The following is a 26894-nucleotide window of genomic DNA, read 5'->3' as shown; positions in this document are numbered from 1 at the left end:
CCTGATGCTGGCTCCTGGTCTTTTCTGGGACTGTATGTCCAGATCCAGGAGAATGAGTCAAAACACTCTCAATTTGTTTGCAGGACCATTCTGAAGCTGTTTTTTGACATCTTCATTTCAATTTAAGTTTTCTTGTCAATAATCACAAAGCGTGATGCAGTAGCCAGCATTCCTGGAAGGAGAGGGGTGCTGAAGTGATGGGGGGGGGGCTCTGATGGGCAAGTGCTTTGATTTGCAGGCATGCTCATGACCAGCACCACCCCAGGCTCACCCCAGGACTCTGGACTGGCTACAAGTCACACCTTATGATTAGATACGATCAGCCTGAGGTTCCCACTTTTGGGATCAATAAGAGTTTCCACATTGTTAGAAGTTCAGGGGTTCTCCACTGTCTGAGAATTGGGATCTCAGCTTGTGGAAAGCTGAAGTCTGCTTTATGATGTTATGCAGACAAGTATGCTGCTGGCTTTCAGGTGAATGCAGGAGGAGGGAATCATATGTACTTGGATCACTTTTAAAAGTGACTCAAGTGTCAGAGGGCCCTTCTTGAATATCACCATGTTTTTATTTTAATGGAATCACAAGCCTTCTAGTAAATAATCCATGATTCTTTATTTTGAATCTTTATCCCAAGTTTCATTCTATGGGCTGCTCACCTGGCTGGTCATCAGAGGTGTGACAGTTTGGGCCTCTGACTGGGACCTGAACCATGCCCTCCTGTGTATGTAGCCAGTACCTCAATGTACAAGGCCCAACAGCTGCTGTCACACACCTATGGGCATTGGCATCCCTTTTATTATTTATTCCACTGAGCTTGATAGTCCATATCTTTTGGCTGGAAACACAAAGCCTGTTTGCAATTACGACACAGGTGAGGCTAGTGCCTTGCTGGGATGACCACATAGCACTGAGAAGGAAGCACCCATAAGATTCAGTTTTCCAAGTATCTGACATCTGCCACAAGCAAAGATGTCCAGTCCAGCAGACCTGGGGAATCAGAAAGAGTGTGCCCAGTAGGAGGCATCTGTCAGGATCTCCTTTGCCCGGCTCAGCCTAGACTGCTCTACTCTTTTCCTTCTTCCCCAGAGATGCCAAGGCAAACCTCACTAACTGCCCACACGGGCAGGGGGCACTGGATGAGGTCTTAAGTTGTTTCTGTGCATCATCCTATAGCCCACAAACAAGGTCAGGACTACCACTTTCCCTCCTTGTGTGACAGGAGCCTATGCTTTCCAGGCACCATGGTGCCCATCAGCATGGATGGCACATTGAGCAGGGAATGTTTCCTTTTATGTTTCCCCAGGATACTCAGGCAAAGGGACATTTTCTATGGCCCACAAAGGTCACCCAGGACATGACACACCTTTTTTTGTAGTGATTGCTGTCATTAGTTATTTATACTACTTTGCTTCTCAATGGAAATGATTATCATTTTGCCTTACTTTGCTGCCATAGGCAGCTATGAATTTTGATTAAAAGCTCTATTTTCCATTTATATCATAAAGGAATAATGTTATGAGTTGATTTCTTTAGGGAATCCTTGGTGTCTGATAATCTTCAGTTCTGTAGTTCAAATTACTGGTGGTAAGATGAAGAGCTCTGATTACATGAAGGAGAAGCACTTCTTTGGGCATGATTAGAAAGCTGTAAAAATGGAACCTGTTTCTCTTTGGCCTCCGGAGGATGTCCCACAGCTTCCAGCAGGAGATGGCATTGACTGTTACAAAGGAGTACATTTCTACATTTCTTCCATTTATATTGTAATGGAAAAATGTAAAGGAGTACATTTCTTCCATTTATATTGTAATTCTTTATGATAGGTTGTATCTTTAGCAGATGTTTTCTTTTTAGATAGCAAAAAATGTGAGAAATGACTGTAATTGTACTACTAAAGTTACTTTTATGGGAACAGTATTTTTCTATTTATACTCATATATCACAGTTTCCACTGGGGGTTCTTTCCTTACCAGACCTTAATTTGATTTGTGTTTCCTTATAGCCTTACATATTTCCATGAATGTTGAGATAAATCAAAGAAGAAAAAGGCATTAGAACTAGAAAAGGAAACTTTTAAGGTTCATGGCCTTTACCTCTTCCCAACTTAGAAGATAGTTACATTTACTGTGTGCAGTTAGTTATAAGAGTATAGATTTTCACAGTTATGTTTTTAAATAGATGCCTGAACCAGAGAACCACCCTTTTGGAAACCAGGCAAATCCTACATGGCTATGGACATGCATTTTATTTCTTAGGGTTTATGATACTTCTACAGCTATATTTTTGGGATTCTGGGCTTATTTGTAGCATTTTATACAGTGATGCTTGCTCTTTTTTTTTTGGCTTATGGAAATTGGTCTGAATTATAAGCTTCTATACTTTTTAGTTTTACTGAAAGTTAGCTTCTCTGTAAAGTTTGCCAAGTAATTACATTTTCTCCCATTTTCAGCTAAGCTTTCAGCACAAGATTGGGATTCTTTATTGTAAAGCAGGCCAGAGCACAGAGGAAGAAATGTACAACAATGAAACTGCAGGGCCAGCTTTTGAAGAATTCCTTGATCTTCTGGGCCAGAGAGTACGACTGAAAGGATTCAGTAAATACCGCGCTCAGCTGGACAATAAAAGTAAGCTTCATGCACACAAGTTTGTGTCTCCAAAGGTGGGCATACCATATAAGTCTAAGCACGTGCTCACATGCCCTGCTCATCCTGACCAGGAAACAGCCCATAGCTCATATGAAAATAGGAGTAGATGTCCTCAGCTCAGCAAAGGAAACACATTTCCTAAGAGCTGTGTGCCCATGTCATGAGCTCAAGAAGGCCATGCTTTTTCTTTTTTAATTCTGACAGGGATTTCCCCAGTGTTTCTGGAAAATCTTTTAGTATCTTCCTCTTTTTCTTAGCCTCCCTGTTCTGGTGACCCTTTTTTCAGTACACTCAGGACAAGCCCTATATTCATTCCTACTCTTGCATGCATATTACTGGACTCATTTTGTTCATTTCTAAATTCACAATGATAACTAAGGGCTGGAATGGTGAATTGGAAGCTGACACATCCTTGTCACCACTGAGTCAGTTCCCTTGAGTGAGACATACACTAAATCTGCGATGTCAGATTGATAGACCAATTCAAAACAGAGGCATCTCTGGGCCATCCTTTCCTGAGATATGCAAATTTCAACAGTATCTCCATTCATATAATTGTATTCTTCTTCTTTATCATCCTCATAAATTCTGTATCCCCTTGTGCTATTATTTAGTTGCTGTAAACACCTAAAACACCAAGCAACATAATTTTGAGAATTTGGGGTAATTCTGCTGCTTATCAAGCATTTAACTCTTGTTCTTTCAATGAAAAGAGAGCATCTGAGAGAACTGGTTACCTAATAGGAAGTTTCTGTGTGGGAACAATGGGTGTCGCCCAACCAGGAGTGCAATGGAGTGATCTACTGCCCCACCATCCACTCAGACATGTAAAGACCATAGGGAAAGAACTCATGCACCCAGTATATGAATATTCACATTAGAAAAGATCCATGAGACCCATCCTGGCTTTCTTTTTTTGTTTGTTTTTTGTTTTTCACACTCCCTTTTGCTACAAATAAATCTACCTGCTGGGGTTGCTCTGCTGCCTGGCATACTCTTTCTGAAGAGCGACTGAGGACATGAGCTCTTGCTGCAGAGTATACATCCTCTCTCTTCAGTGCCTTGCACTGCAAAGACATCTTAGGGACTTTGGTCGGTGGGATCTAAAAAGCTGTAGTACAGATGATCCAAGCACTGTCCTTTGTACAGATTGACATCAGCTTCAGGTTGTCATGATTGAGGACATGTCCTTGACACATTCTGTTCAAAGAGAGAGGAATCTAAGAAATCAAATTTGGATAGAGTAACTCTAATAAGCCATAGATCTTTAATTTTAGGGCAAAGATATAAAGAAGTCTTGGCATTTCTTTAAAAAGAGGGGTCTAAAAGTTAAGAATTTTGAAATAGTCAAATAGAAATTATATCTTTCATGAATTTGATATGTGAAAGTCTTCCTTCTGAAATTCAGGATAGTTGGGTTCTAATTCTAATTTTAACTGTGCATATGTGATATGGGTCAAATGTGGTTCTCAGGTACCTCAAAAGAAAGCTTACAGGGTAAGGTTGAAATACAGGTTGGAGTATCTGGGATCACACTGCTAGCTATAAAAAGCACTGCTTCCCTCGTGAGCACAAAGTGAGTAGAATAGGAACAGAGGACTTGGACACTAAGATGCTGTCCTCATCAGCAGAGTGTAGCTTGGACAGAGGCCAAAAAATTATCAGCTGAGCACAGTGTCTCTTTATAAGTAGAAATATTTGCAACAATGCCTAGATATTACCTTATTCATTACCATGTGAATATTTGAGATAAAAACCTTAACCTTCAGAATATTTACTTTTCAGAAAGTCACCTTTTAGTGCTGCTCAGGTAGACAACTTAGGACTACAGGTTGAAAACCACCTCTGACACATACACAGTGTATTTTCCTCATGTGAAAGATGTTTCTGGTCAGCATTTCTCTTCCTGGATCCTGACCACTGTGGTGCAAGATGTAGAGTGGTCCTCAAGCATTTTACCTGTTTTGCATCATCCCTCTGTTTGGTGGCTAGTGAGCCAGGTGCTCGTGGCTGGGCTGTAGGTGTTTGTTGTTCCCTAAAACTGATTCAGTCTCTTACCATATGTATTTCAAGTTCTGAGTCAAGAGAATTAAAATAGAACATTGTTTTTTAAAAAGTCTTATGAAAATAACAGATACATGTTTAATTAATACTCAAAAGGAAGAATCCTTTATGTTGGGACTGATTGGTGTACTGCTTATTAAATGAGTATCTTGTCTGACCATCTTTGAGATTGTTTGTGTGTATCTGTATTTAACTACTTCAGGTGCTGCTGTTACTATGAAATTGCTGGCCAGGAGTGCCTTTGCAGAGCACTTGAGAACTGTATAATATTTCCACCATAGGATGTTCAACACATTAAATTTTACAAAGAAAGACATGCAACAGGATCCAAAAAGAAAACAATAAACATTCATGAAGATTAAGTAAATGTTTTAAAATAAACATTAAAAACTTTAGACTAATAACACCTCAACTTACCCGAAATGACTACTCAGAGATTTCCCCAGAAAACACAGTGGAATAAATTATGGTGAACACTGTTGTTTTTTTGCTGTCTTAAAAAGTGGAAAAGTAAGCCTGCTATAGACCGAGAATTGAGAAGGGCAATCCTGAATTCCTTGTGTGTTTTAAATTTCTGTGTATCTTTTTGCTTCATTTATCCTGTGCAAAGTGGTCTGAAAATTTACTCCATATTTATTACCAAAGTACTTCATTTAGTACCGAAGTACTGGGTTGGTGTGTCTGAGATTCACCAAGAGAGCTTCATGCATGGCACAGGTGGATTTTGAATTTACAAAGAGTCAGTTTTCTTTCAAAAGATGAACAGCTCTGTAGTCAATAAGGCTGAGATGTAGGTGCATATAAGACATGTGTCAGTGCAGAAGATGCAGTGTGAGACCAGTCTGCCCTCTCCTTAATTTTTCAGATGTATCGGCATTGCATTTTTCTGGTGAAAGAGGAAAAAAATTTATGTACTTCAAAAAGACATTTTAAAATAACATTTTTCATCCCTATTTCCATAGTGAACCAGTTCTGTTCCATTTTCCTGTATTCTGAAAGACCACAGGCTGCAAAATGACTGAAAACCAGTTGCAAACACACACAGGTCCTCTCTCCTCTACTTGCTTGTGTGCCAGGGGCAAGAGTGCCTTGGTGGATTTTGAGTCCATACCACAAGGTCAAGAACAGAAGAAAACCAGGAAGAATCCACATGTTCTAACCGACTAGGGAGCAGAGATCCTTGACCACAGCTTGGAAGTGGGTAGAAGCTGAGTCTAGGGAAGGAAGAGAGCCCCTCCAGACTGCAAGGTCACAGTGGGGATGTGTGTGTTTTGCAGCTGACTCACCTTTTATAGAAATAATCTTCTAAGTGTTGCCTAACTTGCTTTTGTAATTTTTATTTTCAGCTGATTCCACAGGAACCCATTCTCTTTACACCACATACAAAGACTATGAGCTCATGTTCCACGTGTCAACTCTGCTTCCCTACATGCCAAACAACAGGCAGCAGGTAGGTCTTCCTGGCCCTGTACTACCCCAGTGACTGTGTGCTTTCTCAAATTGAATTAATAATCTTTCACTGTTTTATCATTTGACTTTCAAGGAAGAATTACTACATTATAAAACCTGGAAGCACTTCTGTGCTTAGCCTCATTGCTTCCTGGGTAATCTTAGGAGAAATCCATGTCAACTGTGCTGATTACAAAAGCCTAACTGCATTGACCTAACCTTACATTTTTGCATGTGGATAAGTGACTTATTTATAGACTATACTATTTACAGTTGTCACTAGGGCCATTCTCAGCTATTCTCCATTTGGTTTTCATTGTTTTAATTAGATTTATTGAGCAAATATGTTGATCTCTATAGAGGAAAAGAAAAAATCACTGTGCCTCATACTTTGAATGCAGCCACTAAGAGTTAAAGACATTTTAAACTTGAATGATGCATAAAACATAAGATGAAAGATAACTTTTTTATTAGTATGTATCAGCAGTACATAATGATTACCTTCATCATGGAAAGCTGGTGCTTGTACATAACATCTCTCTTTTTTTTTTTTTTCCCATTATCTTGAGCTTTCCTTCCACCATCTCTTGGTCTCTTTCATAACTTTTCAGTATAGCTGTAAAATGGGTTAAGCAAGTTATTTTTCAAAAATTGTTAGAAATTATTGTGCTGGAACTAGTTGCAGTGTCACATCTATTCTGTGAGTGCTTTGAGGCTTGTTTGAGGGATAGAAAACTATCTGATTAGGGATAAGGAGGATCTGGGTAGGAAGGTTCCACAGATATCTTGCTCAGAATCTGTGGGCTCCACAGTGTTCAAGCAGCAGACTGAAAGATGAGGGTGGCCTGAGTGCCTGAAGATCACCAACAGGCAGGCTTGCCATGTATGGGGATTGGATTCGGGGCCTGCCTTAACTTGAGGGTTATGATTGTGGTTAGGTGAAAGCAGAGTTAAGACCAGATTTGCTGAGGTCTCCTGATATTGGCCCACTGGCTCCTCATTCGCTCTAAGTATATCAATGCTCCAGGGACAGCAGAGGAGTTGCCTGATAAGAATTTGTCCAATGAATAAAAACTAATTGTTTCCAAGAATTTACTCATTTCTTTTCTTAAAAACTCTTGTGAAATTCTTGTCATCAAAGTAGCATTTTTCCCAAAGGAGAAAGAGGCTGCCTGCCTCCTCTTCTCTGTCACTAGTTGGAAGCACCATATATCCTCTATCTGGAATAAGAGAGAACTTAGACTGATTCCCCAAGCTCTTCTGAAAACAGTGACTTCTGTCTTATGGTGACCACGAGCTGGGTTTTCTTGCTATTTTCTACCTAGTATTTACCTCAATCCCTTGTCCATTATAAGCTTTTTCTTTGTTTTCTAGTAATCATGGTTCTTAACTATCTTCAGAAGACATCTTTAAGTTCTGTATCTGTGTTTTTTTTATGAGTCAAGATCATTTACATATTTGTGTATGTTTAAACTTAAACAATTTTTAGCTTAGTTTAAACTTAACAATTTGTAAAAAATGTATTTGTAATAATGCTGAACAGATTCAGTGGGTATTAAGGAGCTTGATTTAGACCAGACCAGCTGTCCAGTTGTAAATTGTTGAGTAATTAAACTCTAGGACCTGGTTGTCGGAAACAGATGGGTTCTACTCAGGCCAAGAGAATCTGTCAGCATGGTGGCAGAAGTGCAGCCAGCAACTCCTGACCCTGGCCACTGAGTACTGTAACCACAGAGCATCAAGTTCCCTAAGTAGTGCAGTTCAGTGGACTGCAAACTGAACTAGCCCCAGATTTCCGCTTGTGGTAAAGTCTTCAGTGTTCCCAGAACTCGGAACTACCTCCCCTCCCTCTTTCATTGTGTAGTAATTCTGTGTACTTTGGGGTTCTCTATGCCTGACCTTATTTCACTGAAACTATTCTTAAATTCTGCACACAAAAACCTGAAAACCGGAGGGAGTATTTCAGCTTTCCAAATAGAAGATCGTAAAAGATCCCTGCAAGTTGATGTTTGTAAATGATAGGCTCTGCAGCCTAACACCTTGTTTAGTTAACCTGTTTTGTTTCTGAGGGAGAGTCCATAGCAGTTTAAGTTGAGCAGATAGGCTAGAGGTGGAAAATGGTTGTGTTTCTCGTTACAAAGTAGGGATGATCCTGTGTGGGTCCTTGGGAGACTTGTACACTAGACATACTGTGTCAGCAAGTTATCTCAAGAGAGAGAAGCAGGGAGAAGAGCATGAGACTAGTCTGCAGACTCGGTCTACACCTGGTTTAGTTTTCTCACCTGTGGCCTGGCTGAGGCCCTTAGTCTCTGGGGGACTTTGCTAGTTACCTGATGAGGATGTGAGTCAGAGGCCTTCAGAACTGCCAATAGTACTGCACCGGGAAGGGTTCTGGGATGGTGAGCTCAGAAGGAGAGAGCACTGTGCCCAGAGATGCTATCCATAAATCTGCAGTGGGGACTGCTGAGGTTCTTCCTGGAAATGTCATAGTGCATGTTCAGGGCTATCTTTGAGGCAGCACTCTTCTGGATCAAGAAAAGCTTGAGCAGGATGTTGAAGATGTAAGGTAAGCACTGTGGAACCAGACTCTAGATTTGAGACCCAGTTACTAGCTTGGTGGCCTGAAGGAGACTTCACTAAGCTGTCATGTCTTTTTCCTCTGTTCACCAAGTGTCCATGTCTAGAACTGAGCCCAGCATGTGGTGGGCCATGAGACCTCACTTGTTGAATGACTAACAGATAAGTGTGAACTGACCTTTCTCACAGTAGTTCTTCATGAGAATTAGAGAAGTTAATACATGTGAATCACATAGTGTGAGGCACAAAGTGTGTTCAATCCATTTTAGTTGTTTTCTATAATTCACTAGCTGTAGAGCCACCAGTATTTTATATACTTTAATATGCATCTTATTTTCTTGTTCCTATTCCTATATCTCTGTTATGAAAGCTGAGGCTTAAATGGTTCAGATAGTAAGGGGCTAAATTTATGAGTAATTCCAGGGAATTCTTATCTTGAGATTTAATAAATTATTTTACAGATAGTGAGTTGTTACCAGGATGTTATATGTGCTTCTTTATAGTCTTAGACATGTACTTGCCAAATTTATTATGAGTCTGATTCTTTCCTGAGCCCTACCCATGCCCACACATTCATACAAAGGCCCAAATATCCACAGTGATGAGCTAGGATCATGGGTGCAGTTTGCAGCCATAGGACTCAGCACCTGTCACTGGCTCACACACAGGAAGAGGGGCCTCTGCCTTCAGCTTCATTAGCACCATCATGTTTCTGACTACTTAACTGGCCTAGACTTGTCCACATTGGATCTGACTTCTGGTGTTTGTTCTTGTGATGAGATGAGTGCTGATTCCAAGATGCATAAAAATCTTGAGAGCCCTTTGCCCCACTATTGCAAAAGAGTTTAAGCTGTGGAATGCCTCCGCCCCTAGGAAGAAGCCAAACCAACAGAGAGCGCAAAAGGCCTGCTCTGGAAGCATTGCCACTCAGCACAGTCAGGCCCAGACTTGTCTGTGGTGCATCCACCTCTCCCAGGCCATCTCCCCTTGTGCATTTCTTCTTTAAATGGAGCCATTATGGGTTTTTATCCAGGAAAAACTTTACAGGGCAGCTTTGAACTTGACCTTGGCAGAGACACCCTTTCTTCAGACTAGGCATAGAAAAGAACGGAAAGCACCATGTCCCTCACATATAGTAACCTTTTCTTTTTGAGGCATGGGTAAAGCTCAAGATGCTCTGCTTGAAAAGGACACGAAGGACCATGAGGCTCTCAGGAGTGAAACTAGGCACAGGTTCCTGAAAAGCTGCTCCTGTGGACTTGATCCCACAGAGGAAAGGTGCACAGCTTGTTAGGCCTGGGACCCTTTCATCCTGTCAGACCATTTAGAAGCCTTGCCTTGAGGGATTTGTGTACTTCTTTGGGTCCTTGGTTGATACTACTAAGGAACTGTGAGTATGCTATTTGAATTTAAGCAGGTCCTGCCATGTTTGGGTTTATCTGTAAAGAATACTGTGAAATATTTTGCTAAGGTAAAATGTTTATTGCGCTTTCAGTGATGAGCTTTATTCCCAGATTCCACGTAGGAAAGTGTATTTTTACCAGATCATGAGGATTGCTGCATGGATTGGTATGGCTCAGTGTCAAGACAGTAATACTATATTTGCATCTCCATAAGTCTGTCTTTGTCTTCACTTTACAAGTCATTGAAAATCTACCTTCTTAACTTCTTCTGTTTTTGCATTTGTAAAGTACTCAGCATTGGTTAGCCAGTTTGTACATTTCCATGGCACAGTATTAAGACTGTATAAAACGATAAACCAGTGATAATCTTTGAAACATTAGTGAGTTTTATATGATCTTGCTGATTTGAAATAAGAACCATTAACTAACATTCATTCTTTTTGCAGGGAGTCAGTAAACCTTTCCTTTGGTAATTATAGATCTTTTGTGTTTAGGTAGTGATGTGTATAGGCTGCCCCTTCTTTCCCTCATTAAGTGCATTGTGCATTCACTTTTTTGGTAGCAAACTCCAGATTTCTCTTAAAAATCAGGACAGAATTCTAAGTAACCAGTTAATTCTGACTAACACACACACGCACACACACACATACACACACACAATTTCCTCATGTAACCTACACTAAGGAATCTGTTCACACTGGTCTTGGGAGCCCTGAGGTTTGTTTGAGGAACTGAGTCTCAGCCCCAGGGTTTCTATTTCTGTAGTGCATGTGCCTCTGCCACAGATCTGAGTGAAGACTCAGCTTCCTTTTCCTTGTCACAACAAGAGCTCATTCCTGTTTCACAGTTTGAATCGAGTGTTGCAGATTTGCTAGAACTGTCTGTAAATCTATCAAATACAGTTTTATTAACTCATTATTGCAGTTGAAGACACTACATTGATTCTCTTTGCAGCATACAGAAAAAGTGTTACCTGCTTCACATGTTTAGGAGGAAGTGACTCCCAGAAGACACCATTCATTCAGTCTACCAAACAAATAGCACCACATGTCCTGTTGGGTTGTGTCTGTTTGTGGCAAACTTGAGAATTTTGCTAACAAACAGGCCTCATTTTCATTATTTTATTGTCCTTCAAAAAACTTTGGAATTTACTCTTTATATCTCCTTATCACTTTATATTTTTCCCCAAAGTACAGTGTTTTATCTCACCATTGCAAAAGTAACTGTACTTTTTCTTTTTTTACTCATTTTACAAAGCAAAATATGCTAAGAAAGGGCCAAAGTGTTGTGACCTAGAGTGTAGGTCACTGGCCTTAAAATTCTCTTTAGGAAGTGTAAAGCCCATTCTGCAGGAGGAAGGGAAATCAGGCAGGAGCAGCTGTCCAGTTAACTGTGGCAGTAAGTGCACCCCCAGGGCCCTGGATTTTGGGTTCCTTTAACCAGGTGTTAAAGGGGAGGCCAGCAGGGTCCCAGAAAGGAGGACTGTTTATCTTGATGGCTCACAAAGAGCCCCTGCTGGGCCTTTGTCTCCCTGAGCTCCATCTTCCCCTGGTTACTCAGACGAGTCCTATGTCTGGAGAACACTGAATGACTAGCAGCTTGGGCTACATGTGTACATGCTCTATACATACAGTGAATACTATTAGGCATGTTCTTACTGTAACTGTTCATTGGCTCCTGGTTTTCCCTTTTCCTGGTACAGGACATATGAATCATAGGTTTCAGTTACTCTAAAAAGAACGTCTTGTCCAACTACAGTTTTTAGTAATCTTTTTTCATGCATTTCACCAGGTACATTTTAAAGATCTAGCAAGGTGTTTTTTTTTTTTTTTTTTTTTTTTAAGCTGCACCTTTAAATGAGGTAACTCATTGGATCAGTATTGTTATATATTAGTATGTTTCAAAACTTCACTTAAACACTATAGGGACTTTTGTGTGTTCATAACATTAACCATAGGGATTTAAGTAGGTGTTGTCCAGGCTATGAATCATAGATTTCACTGGCCTATGGAAAGCTCAGAAGGAAGGAACATTTCATTCTCACTGTCTGAGGCCTTTTATCATGCAAAATCATGAGTCCAGCTTGACAATGAAATCCTTCTTGTGTTTGGATTTAAAAGGTTTTAAAATGAACTTGATGCTCTTTACAGTGATATATGCTTTGTGGTGCCAAATAAATTTAAAGGCATGGTCATTGTCTTTGTTGTTACTAATAAAGAGAGATTTACTGCCTGAGATAGTTTCCTCCCTGCAGTGACATCATCAGCTCCTGTAAGTGTGACTGTGTCTGTTAAAACTGAAGGTCATTTTTCAGTCTTTCTGTACACGAACCTCTCCCTTCACCTTGGGACCTTACAGAGCCTTTGCCTGTGAATAGCTGTACAGGAGGGAGGTACTCACAATTCTGAGGTACAGTGCCACATGTCAGTAAACAGAAACTAATCTTTCATTTGGCTGCCAAAGTACACTGAGTGCAGCTCTGTGCTGACTGTGCAGTTGGGAACCAGGAAACCCACAAGGGCTAGATGTTGTGCACAGGCCTGTAATCCCAGTACTCAGGAGGTTGAGGCCAGAGGTGTCACTGGTGTTCAAGGCCAGCCTGAACTAAATAGTGAAACCCTGTCTCAAAAAGACAAAAAAAAGAAAGAAAGAACCCAACATCAGTAAGACACAACATCCCTACTCTTGGAGGCTGTGGTCTGATGCCGAAGTAGTAACTTACCTGTCAGAAGAGCGACAAACAGCTAGGATAATAGAAATAGGCCTGGGTATGGTGTGGAGCAGAACATGGTCTTCATGAGGAAGTTTTTTAGCTGAGATGGATCTCTGCCAACACTTGAGTTGTCACCAGTAACTTGAGTGAAGGGCACATGCTTGGCAGAAGTAATATCAAAGATAGAGATTTTTGTAATTGTTGCAGTAATATTCACAATAAGCATGATACAGAATCAACCTAGGTGTCTATCAGCAGATGACTAGATAAAGAAAATGTGGAATAAATACACAACAGAGTATAAGTCTTCCATAAAGGAGAGTGAAATTCTGTCATTTGCAGCAAAATATACGAGCTAGAGTGCACAGGTTAAACCAAACAGAGAAAGACAAATATCACATGCTCCCTTTCAGATATTGACTTCAAAAAGTTGATGTGAAAGCAAAATAGTAATTACTAGATTTTTGGGAAGGATGGGTGGGTGAGCGGTAGAAGAGGGAGATTAGATGTTTTGTTTTATTTATTGTACTAGAAGTTGAACTCAGTGGTTTTGTTTTGCTGACAGTATCTTAACAAATTGCCCCTGCTGGGCTCATCCTTGCAGTCCTGCTTCAGTCTCCCAGAGTTCTGGGATTATAGGTGTATGCCATCACACCCTGTGAGAGGTGGATTTGGTGAATGCATGCAGTATGCATGTATGGAAATACCACTGAACGTCATTAATATATACCAATCAGTACATATTGTTAAAAACATAAAGCTGTTCTTAAGATGTGATTGCTGTGGGGTCCTTTATCTCCTGTCTGACATGCAGCTTATGTGGCTACAAACCATTGAGTTTTCTATTAACCTGATTGAACTCTTATGTTTCTGGATTACATTAGAAGGCTAAGTTTCAGTTAATTAGTTTTGAGCCTCTTGTCCACCCAGATGACTGTCCCTGTTCTTGCTGCAGACATGTGTCCCTATGGGAGCATGGGGCTATCCAACAGACAGGACCTGTGGCAGATCTGAACCCCCCCAACTCTGCTTCTTCCTTTAATTAAAAGCTTCAACTATTAAATTTCTTAAGGTGTTTTATTTTAGGAGTAAAGAAGAAGGAACTCTACAAAGATGAAAAGGAGAAAGAATACACATTAAATTTTAAAGTAAAAGAGATAAACTTGGATTTCAGGGTTTTTTTCCCCCGTGGTCTTCTGGATACAGCCCATTTTGCCTTTTTAAAGAATTTTCACTCACATTGAACAGCACCAGCTCCTGGAGAGTATCTCTGCTTTCCTAGATCCCTCTCACATATGGGATAGGTGGGTTGCATATGTTCCATGTGTTTTGTGTGGGAGACAATTGTCACTGGTTTGTGCTTACCTCCCAACACAGCTCCTGAGGAAGAGGCACATTGGAAATGATATCGTCACTGTAGTCTTCCAAGAGCCTGGAGCGCTCCCCTTCACCCCGAGGAGCATCCGTTCACACTTCCAACATGTCTTTGTCATCGTGCGGGTACACAACCCTTGCACAGAGAATGTCTGCTACAGGTGAGTCCTGCCTACTGACCTACTCTTACTTAACCACTCCACCAGGAGGTCCTTGTCTTCTAGATAGCCCTTCTTACCTATAATGTTCTAATTACTCCCCCCCCCCCGCCTAATCACTCAGAGAGAAATGCCTGGAAATTAGGAGAGCAGGATTATCCCTTTCCTCTAGAAAAACCCTAGAAGAACCAAACCTTACCTAGCCCATCCCACAGCATTTGTTCTTTGCCCAAAACTGGCCAAGGTGATCCTTAATATTTTCCTCCTCTTGAAGCAGCCAGTACAATGGTAATAAAGCTTTCATCTTCATTAGTTGTCCTGGAAATACTGTCTGCTCAGACCAGCTGAGACCAGGATAGACACTTGCTTCTGATGTCACAGGCCTGTGTATGCCTTGGCATCCTGATCCATTCTTGCTCTTAGTCTTTACCCCATTGCAACTCTGCTTCAGCATTTATGCCACATGAGTGCTGGCAAGAACCCACCTTGGATTCAAGACTGAATATAGATTTATTACTTGCTATGGGCTTACAAGGTTTTCTTTTGTTTTGTTTTGTCTTTAGCTCCTTGTCTTAAAATTTAGGATTATAGTACCTACTATAAATTTGTCTACTATAAAATGTCGATAAATTTAGGATTGTAGTACCTATTTTAGAATGTAGTAGCTGTGGGCTTTAGGAAGTTCTGTTTCGTTGTGCCTTTAGCTCCTTGTCTTAAAATTTAGGAGTATAGTATGTACTTAAGAATGTAGTTGTGGCACATGTTTGTAACTCCAGAACTCTGGGAGGCTGAAGCAAGAGGATCACAAGTTCATGCCTAGTATGGGCAGCATAGTGTCTTAGCAAGACCTTGCCACAAAGTAAAGCATCAAACAGGGCTAGAGATGTAACTCAGACCATAGACCCAAAGTTCAGTCTTCAGTACCAGCTAACCGAGTAGATCCCTTATGCTGAGGGATCAGTCCAGGTGTCACACGGTATGGGTTTCCGCCCATCTAAAACTGGTTCCCAGTGCAGTGTCCCCTTCCATCTAGGTGACCTCACAGCTAGTCTCTGGCCCCATGGTGGTTCCTCTGCAGTAGAGCTGAAGTTACCCAGGCAGCTGAGCTGCTTGGTCTCCTCAACAGCGATTCTTCTATACCTCTTTGCACTTAAGACATGGGCCTAAGTGCTCAGGACTACTCTTAGGGAAGGATATTTGGAAAAATACAGTAAGGCTGGTCATGGCAAACCTTTTAGAGCTTTCAATGATGACAGATGCAAAATGCATGTTACAAGTTGACCCTCAGCAATCTATGCTATATAGACAGTATGCTTAAAATAGATAATATTGGGGCAAACATAGTAAAGTGACTTTTTTCTTCTGAGATCTCACCTAATAAACAATAGTTTTGAAAAATAATCTAAGGTGAACCTTTTTAATGGGTTGGAAACCTATGCCTAGCACTTTATTATAGTTAGTATTACTTTATTGGCTGCTATTTCTAGGCCAAATCAAGTATTTTTAATTGATTTCTACTTTTATGTTTATGTTATGAGGTGACCTATTAGCACAAAAGAAGTATCTTAAAGACCTGTTTATGTTTAAGTTTTTTGACTTTTATGAAATTACAGGGGAATAGTATTTTGAAACTAGTACGGATCTTACATACTTTGCATTATTTTTCCTATATAGAAGATAGCATATGCAAATCTTCAGAGATGGAGTCACTGGATTTTAAGAATTACGGTCACTAACTTAACGTTTAGTAGTGAGATTCCAATGGACCCCAATAGAGTCCCTCCAGTTTTTGGAAATGCCTCATCAGTAGTGTGCAATATCAGGAAAGAGGAATCTAAGTATAGACGGGCTCTATCCAAGAGCCATGGCCCATCTCATCTTGTCTTTTCTCTTTCCCAGCGTTGGAGTTTCCAGGTCAAAGGATGTGCCCTCATTTGGTCCCCCAATTCCCAAAGGTGTAACTTTTCCAAAGTCAGCAGTGTTTCGGGACTTCTTGTTAGCCAAAGTAATTAATGCAGAGAATGCAGCCCATAAATCAGAAAAATTTCGAGCAATGGCCACTCGAACAAGGCAAGAATACTTGAAAGACCTGGCAGAGAATTTTGTCACAACTGCCACCGTGGACACCTCTGCAAAATTCAGCTTCATCACCCTCGGGGCAAAGAAGAAGGAGAGAGTGAAACCCAGGAGAGATGCCCATCTTTTCAGCATTGGGGCCATCATGTGGCACGTGGTGGCACGGGACTTTGGCCAGTCTGCTGATATCGAATGTCTTCTTGGGATTTCCAATGAGTTCATAATGTTGATTGAAAAGGAGTCCAAGAATGTTGTATTTAACTGTTCCTGCAGAGATGTTATTGGGTGGACATCTGGATTAATGAGTATCAAAGTATTTTATGAAAGGGGAGAATGCATCCTTCTGTCCTCGATGGATAACTGTGCTGAAGACATACGGGAAATTGTGCAGCGATTGGTAGTAAGTACACATTTTGTGTTTTCAATCTCAGATACATATCAGGTTCCACCAGAGAAATCTTACCATGTTTCTGTCACTTAGAGAATGAAATGCTGTGCCTCATGGATACAGAGGTAAATTTTAAATGCTGAGTTCTTTTCAGAGTTGCTGCACTCAAAAATGATGGGGAAGCATCCACAATAAAGTGATTGAAAAAGTTAAGCCAACTTCCAAATACAAGCATTAGGACCTATGTTGATAGTATTTGAAGGAAAATTGCATGGATTCATCATTGTTTATGGTGATTGACATAGCACACCTTCCCAGTGGGTAGTTAATGGCCACAGAATGGCTATGTATACCTTAGGCTCTGTTCATATTAATACAGAAAGTATTTTTTCTTAAATATCTTAATTAGATTAGATATTTTATTAATCTTCCTGCATGCTTCTTATGGAGGTTTTAAAGAATTATCCATTAAGTTTGGGAAAACCTGAAAAATCAGAAATCAGTTTTAAAATGAGATTGCTTTGGATCTGTAAGTTATACCCCTATTTCTGCTCCTAATTTTTACAAAGTAAGATTCAGGTTTTAGCATAGTGTATATTGTAGAGTAGTAATATGAACAAATCAAGCTATTTCTAATTTTGATTGTTTTGTTTGTGTAATGTGAGAAGAAAACATGCTTTCACCGTAGAACATCTCATGTGTAAGTCTTTTCCTGAAGAGATTATATTTTTTTTTAGTTAGAAAACATCTAGTTAACTTTGAATCATGAAAAAAAGGAGAAATTATATTCATTTCTTGTCTCCTCTCTTCTCATGAAATATAATTTTTATTAAATTTATTAAAGATTTTATGTAAGAAAGAATGTCTGTTAGCTGGAGAAATAGCTCAGTCTCCACAGATACAGTTGATTGTTAACAGACTTCAGCAGGTTCAGGTAGGTACTTGTTCAGGACCAGCCATGAGTGTGGGGACAATTAGGAAAGATGTGATTAGCTCATATGCCTAAAGAATTGATTCTTGAGTTACACTTATGAGTTTCAAGCTATGCTGTGCTTTTGCTAATTGCAAACACCTCTTTTTAGCATAGCCACTGAGTTGTCATAAGCTATGCATAAACATCAAGTTATCAGCCAGCAAAATGTACCTTCCAGAAGTGTTTATACCTAGATTCTTCCACATTTGCTGCTTCATGGACCCCATCCTGCCATTTTCCTAGAAAGGTGACTAAGCTGCCTAAAATCAGGAATATGTTTTAGAGACACATTCAGTGTCTAGGATTTTTTGTATTATGAGGTACTGAGAACAAACTAACCCTGCAGACCAGTGAAGAAGGTCAAGCATCAGAGTAGAATAGCAGTCACCAGGGAGTAAAAGGGTCAGATGCCACCAGAGGAGAGGTGCTGGAGATGACTTCATGCTGCAGTTCCCTTTCTGCCAGATGATCATAGTGTCCTTTCTATGGTGATGAATATGGCATGTTGTGTGTGTCATATAGGTAGATAGTGAAAGCTTAACATCTAGATTGATGTGCCACCTTTTGAGTCATATTAGAGCCTTTTCGGAATAACCCATGCTGGGTTGCAGGCTTTGCTGTTGTCAATTTGAAATTGTGACTAGTTTTTGAACAAGGGGCCCTGCATTGGACCCATGAGTCATGTGGCCATTCCTGAATACCTGAAAGGGGGCCACTGTTCCCATGCAGTAATTGAGTCTATGTCAGTATGTGAAGACACCAGCCAGATACATGAAGAGCGTAGTTCTTCAGACTTTGGGGGTGTTGAGAGGCAAGAAACAGAGGGATAAAGAAATAAAAACTGAAGCAGGAGAGATGCTAGTGGGTGGTGGAAATTAGCAGAAGAGACAGTGCCTCTTGGACTGGAAAAACCTGGCTGATTCTCCCAAGTTTAATATACAAATGTTAAATTTTAGTTGACATTTTATTTTAGATGTCTTTTGATAAGGTTGCTTAGAGTGTAGTTGAAGAAGTAGTGAAGGAAAAATGTACCAGATTGTACATACTTCAAAAGTACTTCTTCAAGTTTTAAAGGAACTCATTTTATGGATTTGAAAACTTTAGTGTTTCAAAATTTCACCCCTGACAAACACTGGCAAATTCCTTTTCCCTTTTTGCTGAGCCCTGAATGTCATGCTTTTCTGGGAGAAGTTGATGGGCAGTGTGTGCACTTCTAGTTTCCATGGAAACAGACACAGTGCTGATACATAGGACTAGCCCCAGTCCCACAGCTATACTTGCAGTCAGAGGTCTCATTAAATAGGTATCTGTGTATTCAGAGTGTGTTTCATGGAAATGAACATTTATTAAACTGAAACTTCATACATTGCCTCTGGGCTTTTGGGGGATAGGATATGATACCTCCCAACTTGAAATTTCCCACAAAAAATGATGTCATAGTCATCAAATGATGTTTAATGAGCCTGTGTTTTCCTTTCATTGCATGGTAAGTTACGCTCAGTAAGCACTTTTGTGGGTTGCAGGAACTAATTACTAGTGCTTAGTGTGCCGAGTGGGGTGAAACCACCTCCTTTCTTTCATGTCCCTTTTTGTGGGACTGCAGAGACTCCCACTCTGGAAGGAACATGCTCTGGAACTGCCACTGCCTGGGTTTTCCAGGGAGATGAGAGATGACCCACAGGCACACATGGGCCCTCTGCTGCCCACAGGAATACCATCCCACACATGTCCCTATTAACAGGTGGGCCCAGGAACCTGGCTGGGGAACCCCTGTTGATCTGAAGTGTCCTTATCACCAGCTATGCAGAAGAGGGACCCTGGGGGAGAGATAAATGATCTCTGACTTCTGCTGTGGCCCTGCATGAGCTTAGAAGTGCCATGGGCCACATGTTTATGGATGCCTACAAACCAAGTCCAGTAACATATAAAGGGAACCAAGGGCATTGTCAGAGTCCACATTACATGTAAGCTCTAGGCCATTAACTCTGCAACAGAAGACAGTATTTCCCTGAAAAAAGGAATGGCAACTGTACTGATGCTTTTATACTTTCTTTGTGCCTGTTACCAGGGTTGCTTATAGTGAACTTGGGAGTTTCAGCATCCATGTCTTATGACTTGGACAGTATGCAGGAAGGGCAAAGCCGTGTGATACTCTCTAAACTAGGAGGGCTAAGGGACAGAGATACCTGCACACACTGAAATGGGCAGAGCATCTCTGACCATCTCCCTTTCCCCAGATAGTGACTAGAGGCTGTGAGACTGTGGAGATGACCCTGAGGAGGAACGGGCTGGGCCAGCTTGGCTTCCACGTGAACTTTGAAGGCATTGTTGCAGATGTGGAGCCCTTTGGCTTTGCCTGGAAGGCTGGCCTCCGGCAAGGCAGTCGACTTGTGGAGATCTGCAAAGTGGCTGTGGCCACACTGACCCATGAGCAGATGATTGACCTACTCCGGACTTCCGTGACTGTGAAGGTGGTCATCATCCAGCCCCATGATGATGGCGCTCCCCGGAGGTAAGTGCTCAAGCCTGGGCAGTGCTCACCCTCCTGTTCTGCAAGGTCCTCAGAAAAGAGTGGTGAGGCTTACATAGACTGCATGTAGGAGCCATGCAAAGAAGGCTTCAGAAAGATGGATGTGTGACAAGTGACAAATTTTAACTAAGCAATTTGACAGGACTCTGACTAACTTGAAGAAGTTGACTTAAGAACCTAAGGGGAGAGGACCTGGCTGATACCCTTGACTCGGTGATATGAAGTCTGGAAAAAATAGTCATTATCTAGAATGGCCTTTAGCTAATAGCATCCACACAGCCAGGCTGCCTTCTGTCACGTGAAGTCACTGGTGACTAACAGGACACTTCAAGATCAGTGCTATGTGTCTGAAGGAAGGTGGGATACTGAGTGTCCTCTGTGGCCACCCACCATCCTACACATGATGCTTTAGAGGCCTTTGCTCAAGCATCGTTGTAACCTGTGGAGAGAAGCAGAAAAGATACGGCTGAACTAGAGAGCTCAAAGTGTGCAGGTAGAGGGAGGGAATGAGGGGCATGGTGGGAAAACAGTTCTGTTGTTAACAGAAAATACTCATGCTCAACACCGAGAATCGCATAAAGGACTCCAAAGTGAAAGGAAGCCAGTAGATAACATGCCATTCTGTAGGCTGGCTAGAGTCCACACTGCAGGACAGGGTTTGGTGGTGGCGTCCCATGTCTGGTGGTTCGTGCAGACAACTCCACAACTCTGGCTAAGGAGAAAGGGAGGACGCCTGGCACCCAGGCTTTTTCTGCATAGTCTCAGAGCCTCCTCCATAGTACTCTGGAGTCATACCCTGTGTGCAGTGCACTGCATATGATTTTATGAAAGTTGAAGGTCAAATAAAATAATCTCTTAAAGCATTTAGAACCTTAGCATAATCATGAATACCCCACATTATGATTTAGAGAAAAATCTTTTAGGGTGTTTATTTTCATTTCCTTCATGTTCGAAAAACTTATTCAAAAACGTCAGGATTACTGGGCCCACTTTGACAGCTCCTACCTGAGCCATTCTTTCTCTTTTCTCTGTCTCATTCTTCAACCTTCAAACTGGTACTGTCCAGTGTCACATTCTGTTCATGAGCCACATGGTTGACACACGTGATGAAATGTGGCTGGTGTGTTTTCCACTTTAATTAATTTAGACCAAATGAGCTGCATGTAGAGAGAGAGATTAACTTTAACCTGTGATCTTTTAGATAATACATTGATCCTATACCATCTTACTATGTGAATAATGGCAGTTTTACAGAAGTCTGTTTCTGTGAATCTTAACCACTTGCTTTTACCCTGATTTTCTGTGGCTGTGCTTTAAGTGTTTAACCAATATGTTGCTAATATAGTGAACTGATACTCATCTAGTATCATCTTCATGTGATGTGAAATCCCTAAGATGTTTCTCAACACCCTGGTCTGATTCTTCCTGTTAAATCTGTCCAAGGATCCATGAATCACATTTAGCAGTATAAGTAAAATACAGATTTAAAAAAACTATTTTATTAAAAATGAGACTTGGAAATAACAAAAATTATTTTAGGACTTTTAGGCTAAAATATTATGAGAATCTTGCACAATTAAATTTCAGTTATTAGAAATTTTTTATTATAGTAAGATTGATCTTCCTTTGTAGAAATGTATGTTTATGACTCCTTTGTGTGTGTGTGTGTGTGTGTGTGTGTGTGTGTGTGTGTGTTTGTGTTTCTGACTCTTAAGGTGAAGAGCAAATCTTTTGTCTGTTAGAGCATGATCAAAAATGCAGTAATATTTAATTTTTGAATAAATTTCTTAAGTAAGAGACAATTGCTATTAATCCTCCTCAAAAATCTACACCCCCACCCTTGGCGGTACTGGCTCTCAGCGTGATTATCCCACCCTTCTTAACACTTTCTAACACAGTTCTGGAAGTCCTCTTAGTTGCATTGTCAAGACTACTTTGATGTCCTGAATCAGTTCAAAATGTTTTCTTTTCATGATTGTTTGTTTCTTTGAAAAAAAATCAAAAGTTGAATAGTGCCAATCTGGTGAATAAGGTAGATAAGGATACCACTTAATATTTTTGTTTGACAGAAGTTGTTATAATCATTTGAAATCAATTTATAGTATCAAGGCATCCAGAAAAGAGGACTTCAAAACCACTTCAAAAGTACCAAGAACAATGAAATAAGTGTGTAAGAAATGTGTGGGGGTGAGGAGTATTTGCGGAAGATTAATTGCAGTGTGTCTTTTACTGTAATGATGTTTTTTATTTAAACATTCATCGTGTTTTGTGATCATGTCTCATACTATGGAATTGAGCAAAAATGTTACATGTTCTGAGGGTTAAAAATAGCAATTCGTGTCTGTTTTTTAGATTTATTGTTAGTAAGAAATTTTTTAAGTTTTCAAGAGATCTAGTTAATAGAAAGTATAGTTATTCATTTTGGTATTTAGAATATATAATATAGAAAAATATAATTTCCTAAGAAGTACTGAATTGTTTTTCAGCTAAAACAAATAAAAACTACAATTTAAAAGTTCTAGCTGTTATCTTTTTACCTAAGAATATGTTGTTGTTTGGTTTAGTTTTTTAAGAGAACCACTTGTTTCACTAGATCTTCCCACAATTAATTCTTTCTTTTAAATGCAAATTCCCATACTGAAAATAGCCAAGATGTGTATTTAGAGATTTTCTTTTGTTTGTTAAAAATCTCATGAATGTCATTGCCTGAGTATAATGGGTTTCTTCCTTTTGATTAATCGGAAACAACCATCTTTTGTATTTTGTTCTTATGTAGAAGGATTGGAATTAGCTGTTTTCCTAGTGGAAACACTCCAGGAATGGCATGCCTGTGACTCACATTTCTGCAAGTTAGACAGGTTTTAAGCCTACCATGTATCATTTAAAACTCTTTTCAGTTCACCTTTCCAATTTTCTGTGAATCTGAATTTGCCAATTTTTACAATTCATATTTTTTGTCAGTTTGGAGCTCATTTTCTGCCAGTAACTGTGTGGGGGCCCTGATAAACTGTGCTTACAGTGGTTACAGTGTCCTCCGGCAGCCAGCATCCCCAGCAGGCCTGCCCTTTGTGGTAGGTTGTGGTGTATGAATGCAGGGCAGTTTCCAGTTCTCCTACTTTGACCCTACAGCTGTCTGCATGGTTATAACTCCTTAAGAAATTCTCTGGTAGGGCCTGAAAAGGGACCTGGATACTCATTTTAACATTAAGAAATCTTTTTTTTAAAGGAAACATTTTTCAGTTCCATTATCCATGTAACCCTCCCACCGGAAAAAAAAGAAAGAAAGAAAACAAGAAATGAAAGACTCGCCTCAAGCCACAACTGCACATTTGATTTGTGGTGTGGAAAATTACCTCCATCTTCTTTCATAAATTGGCCCTTAGTGTTTGTCAGGGGAATAATTTATTGAAATGGCAAGTTTGTGTGTGTGTGCGTGTGTACACACACGTGCATTTTTTTCTGTAACACCTATCCTTAATGTAAGGCCACAGGACCAGAAATTAATTAGCTGAAAGGTATTTTAATCTTTATAAAAATTGTAAAAAAAAAAAAAAAAAAAAAAAAAAGAGCTTCAGTTCATTTTTACCGTTTACCAGCTCCATATTGGCCTTCCAGGGTATCAGTAAGGAGATAATTTGACCCCAAGCCCAGCTGCCCCGTGAGAGGCCTGTCATTTAATAGCTGGCTTCTGGCCTTTCACAGGTCAGAGATGTCTGGTTATGACTTGGAAGCTGCTGCATTAAATAAAGTCTTTCCTGGGGCAAGTGTTTGAGTCAAAAGCCACCTGTATTTTGAAGTCCCTCTCTCCGGCCCAGGTTTGAGGATAGTGCAGCTGTCCCAGCTTGAAAGGAAGGTAGAGCCATTTTTAGCTTTTCTGGTGTGGAGTTCCAGAGGACACCAAGCAGGGAGGACCCTCGGGAATGCTTATTAAGGGATGGCCTGCTGGAGGTTAGATCCTGCAGTAAATGCGTGTACATTGGGAGTGAGTGGCTAGGAGCAACTTGGGAAATAGTCCTCTTCAGATGGAAATGAAGTTCTAAAGGAAGCAACCCAGCTGCCAGCTGTCTGGCAGACATGAAGATCTGCCATGGCTCAAGATGCTTAATTAAGGTTTTTCTTGCTTTTGCAAGGAATGGTTCACAGCCACTGGTATAGAAAAACCTCTGCTCTCAGAGGTGACTAGAATTATGTCCTTGTCATTTTAAGGGAAGTACTTCATTAAAAGACTGATATATAAAAGAAATAACACCTCATCAGAATTATGCAAAGAGTTGTTACACCATGTGAGTGAATTTACTAAATATGTCCAATAAAAACAAATGAAATTCCTTGCTGTGGTGCATCTGTCTTATGTGATTTTCTGTACTTTGTTGACATATTTTTCAAGATATATTTTTTATATAATGCTAGGCAGTGAAAATTTTATTAATGCTATCATAAATAAATTATTATTCACTTATAATTCTATAAAATTAGAATTTTAAGTTCTTCTGTTCTTTTTTGCTACCTGGTACCTACTCACTAAAGAATAGGAATAAAAGGCAGAGAATGGAACTGAGAAGGAAACATACTTTTGTCTGTTTGTCTGAGAAGGAAACATACTTTTGTCTGTTTAGCACTTTGTGTGTATGTGTATGTGCACATACGTCTGTAACACAGCAGTGAGTTGAAAACTAGACTTGAGAAGTTTTAGATTACAGTTCCAATTATTTGTATAGATAATAAAAGTTACATCATCACTAGTGTTGTCTCCTGGAGCCTCCAGTAATGAATTTTAATGGGAAATGTGAAAACAACACTTAACTCCAGGCTATGAAGGCACCTGCCCTACACTCACTATTCTGAGTTCTCTGTCCAGTTCCTCCAGTGGTGCTCTAATTATGATCTTCCTCTGTAAAGTAAGAACATGGATTGCAGAATCTAAGGTGGAATGCAGTTGGTTCCCTCATTTATTTACTGTTTTGTTTCAGAACCTGTGGTGGTCTCTAGGCCCATAAACACTACAGATACAATCTTTGCTTTTGACTCTTTTCCTAGCATTCTGAAATATAGTACTGTACTTCCTATTTACATCCTCGCTTTTTAAAATGATCTTCTCAAACTAAACCAGTGTCTTATTGCTTAATAATAAGGATTTCAAACTGTACAAAAAGCTCCAGCACGCTACCAAAGTAATCAGTGGTACATTTAATACCATGCTGTTTTGTACTATGTATGTTGCACTGTCCCTGTTAAGTGGCAGGAGTGAAGAGAATGAGCAGAAGCCTGGGCATTCCGTTAAGTGAAAGGCACCTTGTGTTGGCAGGATTGAAACAGGTTTTAGTAATTGATAGCTTGCGGTACTCCCCTCTTGACATGGTTCATCAAAAGTCCAGTGTCAAATAGCCATTGGGAATCTTCTCTAAATAAATTTGAAATATTGTATAACATGTGATCAAAAAATACCAAGATTTTAAAATTATTATTATAGTAAAAGACACATTGCCATTAAAACCCTCAGAATACCCCGCCCATTTTGTACACACTTATCCCTTCCTTCTTGCCACTTTCTGAAGCTGTTCCCGAAGTCCTGTGTCATATCTTTCAGTGCACTGCCATGGCTGCCTCAGTGTCCTGAAGCAGTTGAAAATGTTTACCTTTCCTGGCTATTTTCACTTTGGGAAAGAGCCACAAGAAGTACAGTGCCAACCTCGGTAAATAAGGTTGATGAGGACACACCATAATGGTTTTTTTTTAATAGCAATTGCTATAAACTTAAACTGTAAACTGCTTCAGAAAATGACAAGAATAGTGGAGTAAGTGAGATTCAAGCAAAAAGAGGATTCTGAGGATAATTAACAGCACTGTTTAAACATTCATCATTTTTTTTTATCACACTACCCTTAATGCAATAAAATGTTACACCTGCACCCAAGCTTTCTAAGAAAAGAGAAAGCAAGAACTTTCTGAGCTTGCCCAGCACTGTGCTAGGTGCTGGCATATACAATCTGCCTCGGAGCCTTCTTAGAGGTGAGAGGGAGAGTGTTGATGAGCAACTGGTGTCCAGATGGTCTCCTGCCCCTTCAGAGTGACACATGTCTTAGGAGTTCAAGACCTTTTCCCAGAAGGCTCAGTTCAGTGGCTTTGTGATCTAGGTATGTTCTTTGTCACCTGTGGTCTAGGTGTCTATTTCTGTGTGAAACAGGAGATGTGTTGAAGTTAATACTTCACCTGGTGCCTATTGTAGGTCTGAACATAGTCCTCACCTTTACTCTGAGTTATACTGTATGATTCTCTTCCTGTCTAAAGCTTTTATTTTCTTTTTCTTTGTATGTACCAGCAAGAGTTTGTGACTAAAGCAAATGAGCATCACTTACCTTTGTCAGCTTGCTGGATGATTCGGAAAGACTCTTAGCTATTAGGAGGCTTTTAGCATAATAGACATTAAAATGATTAAAATATCACTGATTGCTTTCATCCCTAGGGCTATAAAAGGTTTCTTTTACAAAGTGCATAATATAAAAGAAGCAGGTAATTTATTTGAGGAATCTTCTTTGTTTCTAAAGAT

General features: G+C 40.1%; 1 protein-coding gene across 7 annotated transcripts in view; it reads left to right on the top strand.

The window, feature by feature from the left end:
* Positions 1–26894, top strand: part of Sipa1l2 (signal induced proliferation associated 1 like 2) — a 172559-nt gene that overhangs the window by 104785 nt on the left and 40880 nt on the right. For all 7 annotated transcript variants that reach the window (XM_023566576.2, XM_063260049.1, XM_023566578.2 and 4 more), the window contains 5 exons: positions 2447–2621; positions 6053–6156; positions 14226–14383; positions 16280–16856; positions 20055–20329. In XM_023566576.2, coding sequence (XP_023422344.2) covers positions 2447–2621; positions 6053–6156; positions 14226–14383; positions 16280–16856; positions 20055–20329 — 1289 coding nt within the window. The remainder of the gene's footprint in view (positions 1–2446; positions 2622–6052; positions 6157–14225; positions 14384–16279; positions 16857–20054; positions 20330–26894) is intronic.

Source organism: Cavia porcellus, unplaced genomic scaffold, assembly GCF_034190915.1.
Source record: "Cavia porcellus strain 051 isolate PalLab524CR breed Dunkin Hartley unplaced genomic scaffold, mCavPor4.1 scaffold_13, whole genome shotgun sequence".
Lineage (NCBI taxonomy): Eukaryota > Metazoa > Chordata > Mammalia > Rodentia > Caviidae > Cavia > Cavia porcellus.
Note: the sequence above shows the minus strand (reverse complement) of the source record. Positions and strands in the feature narration are given on the sequence as shown.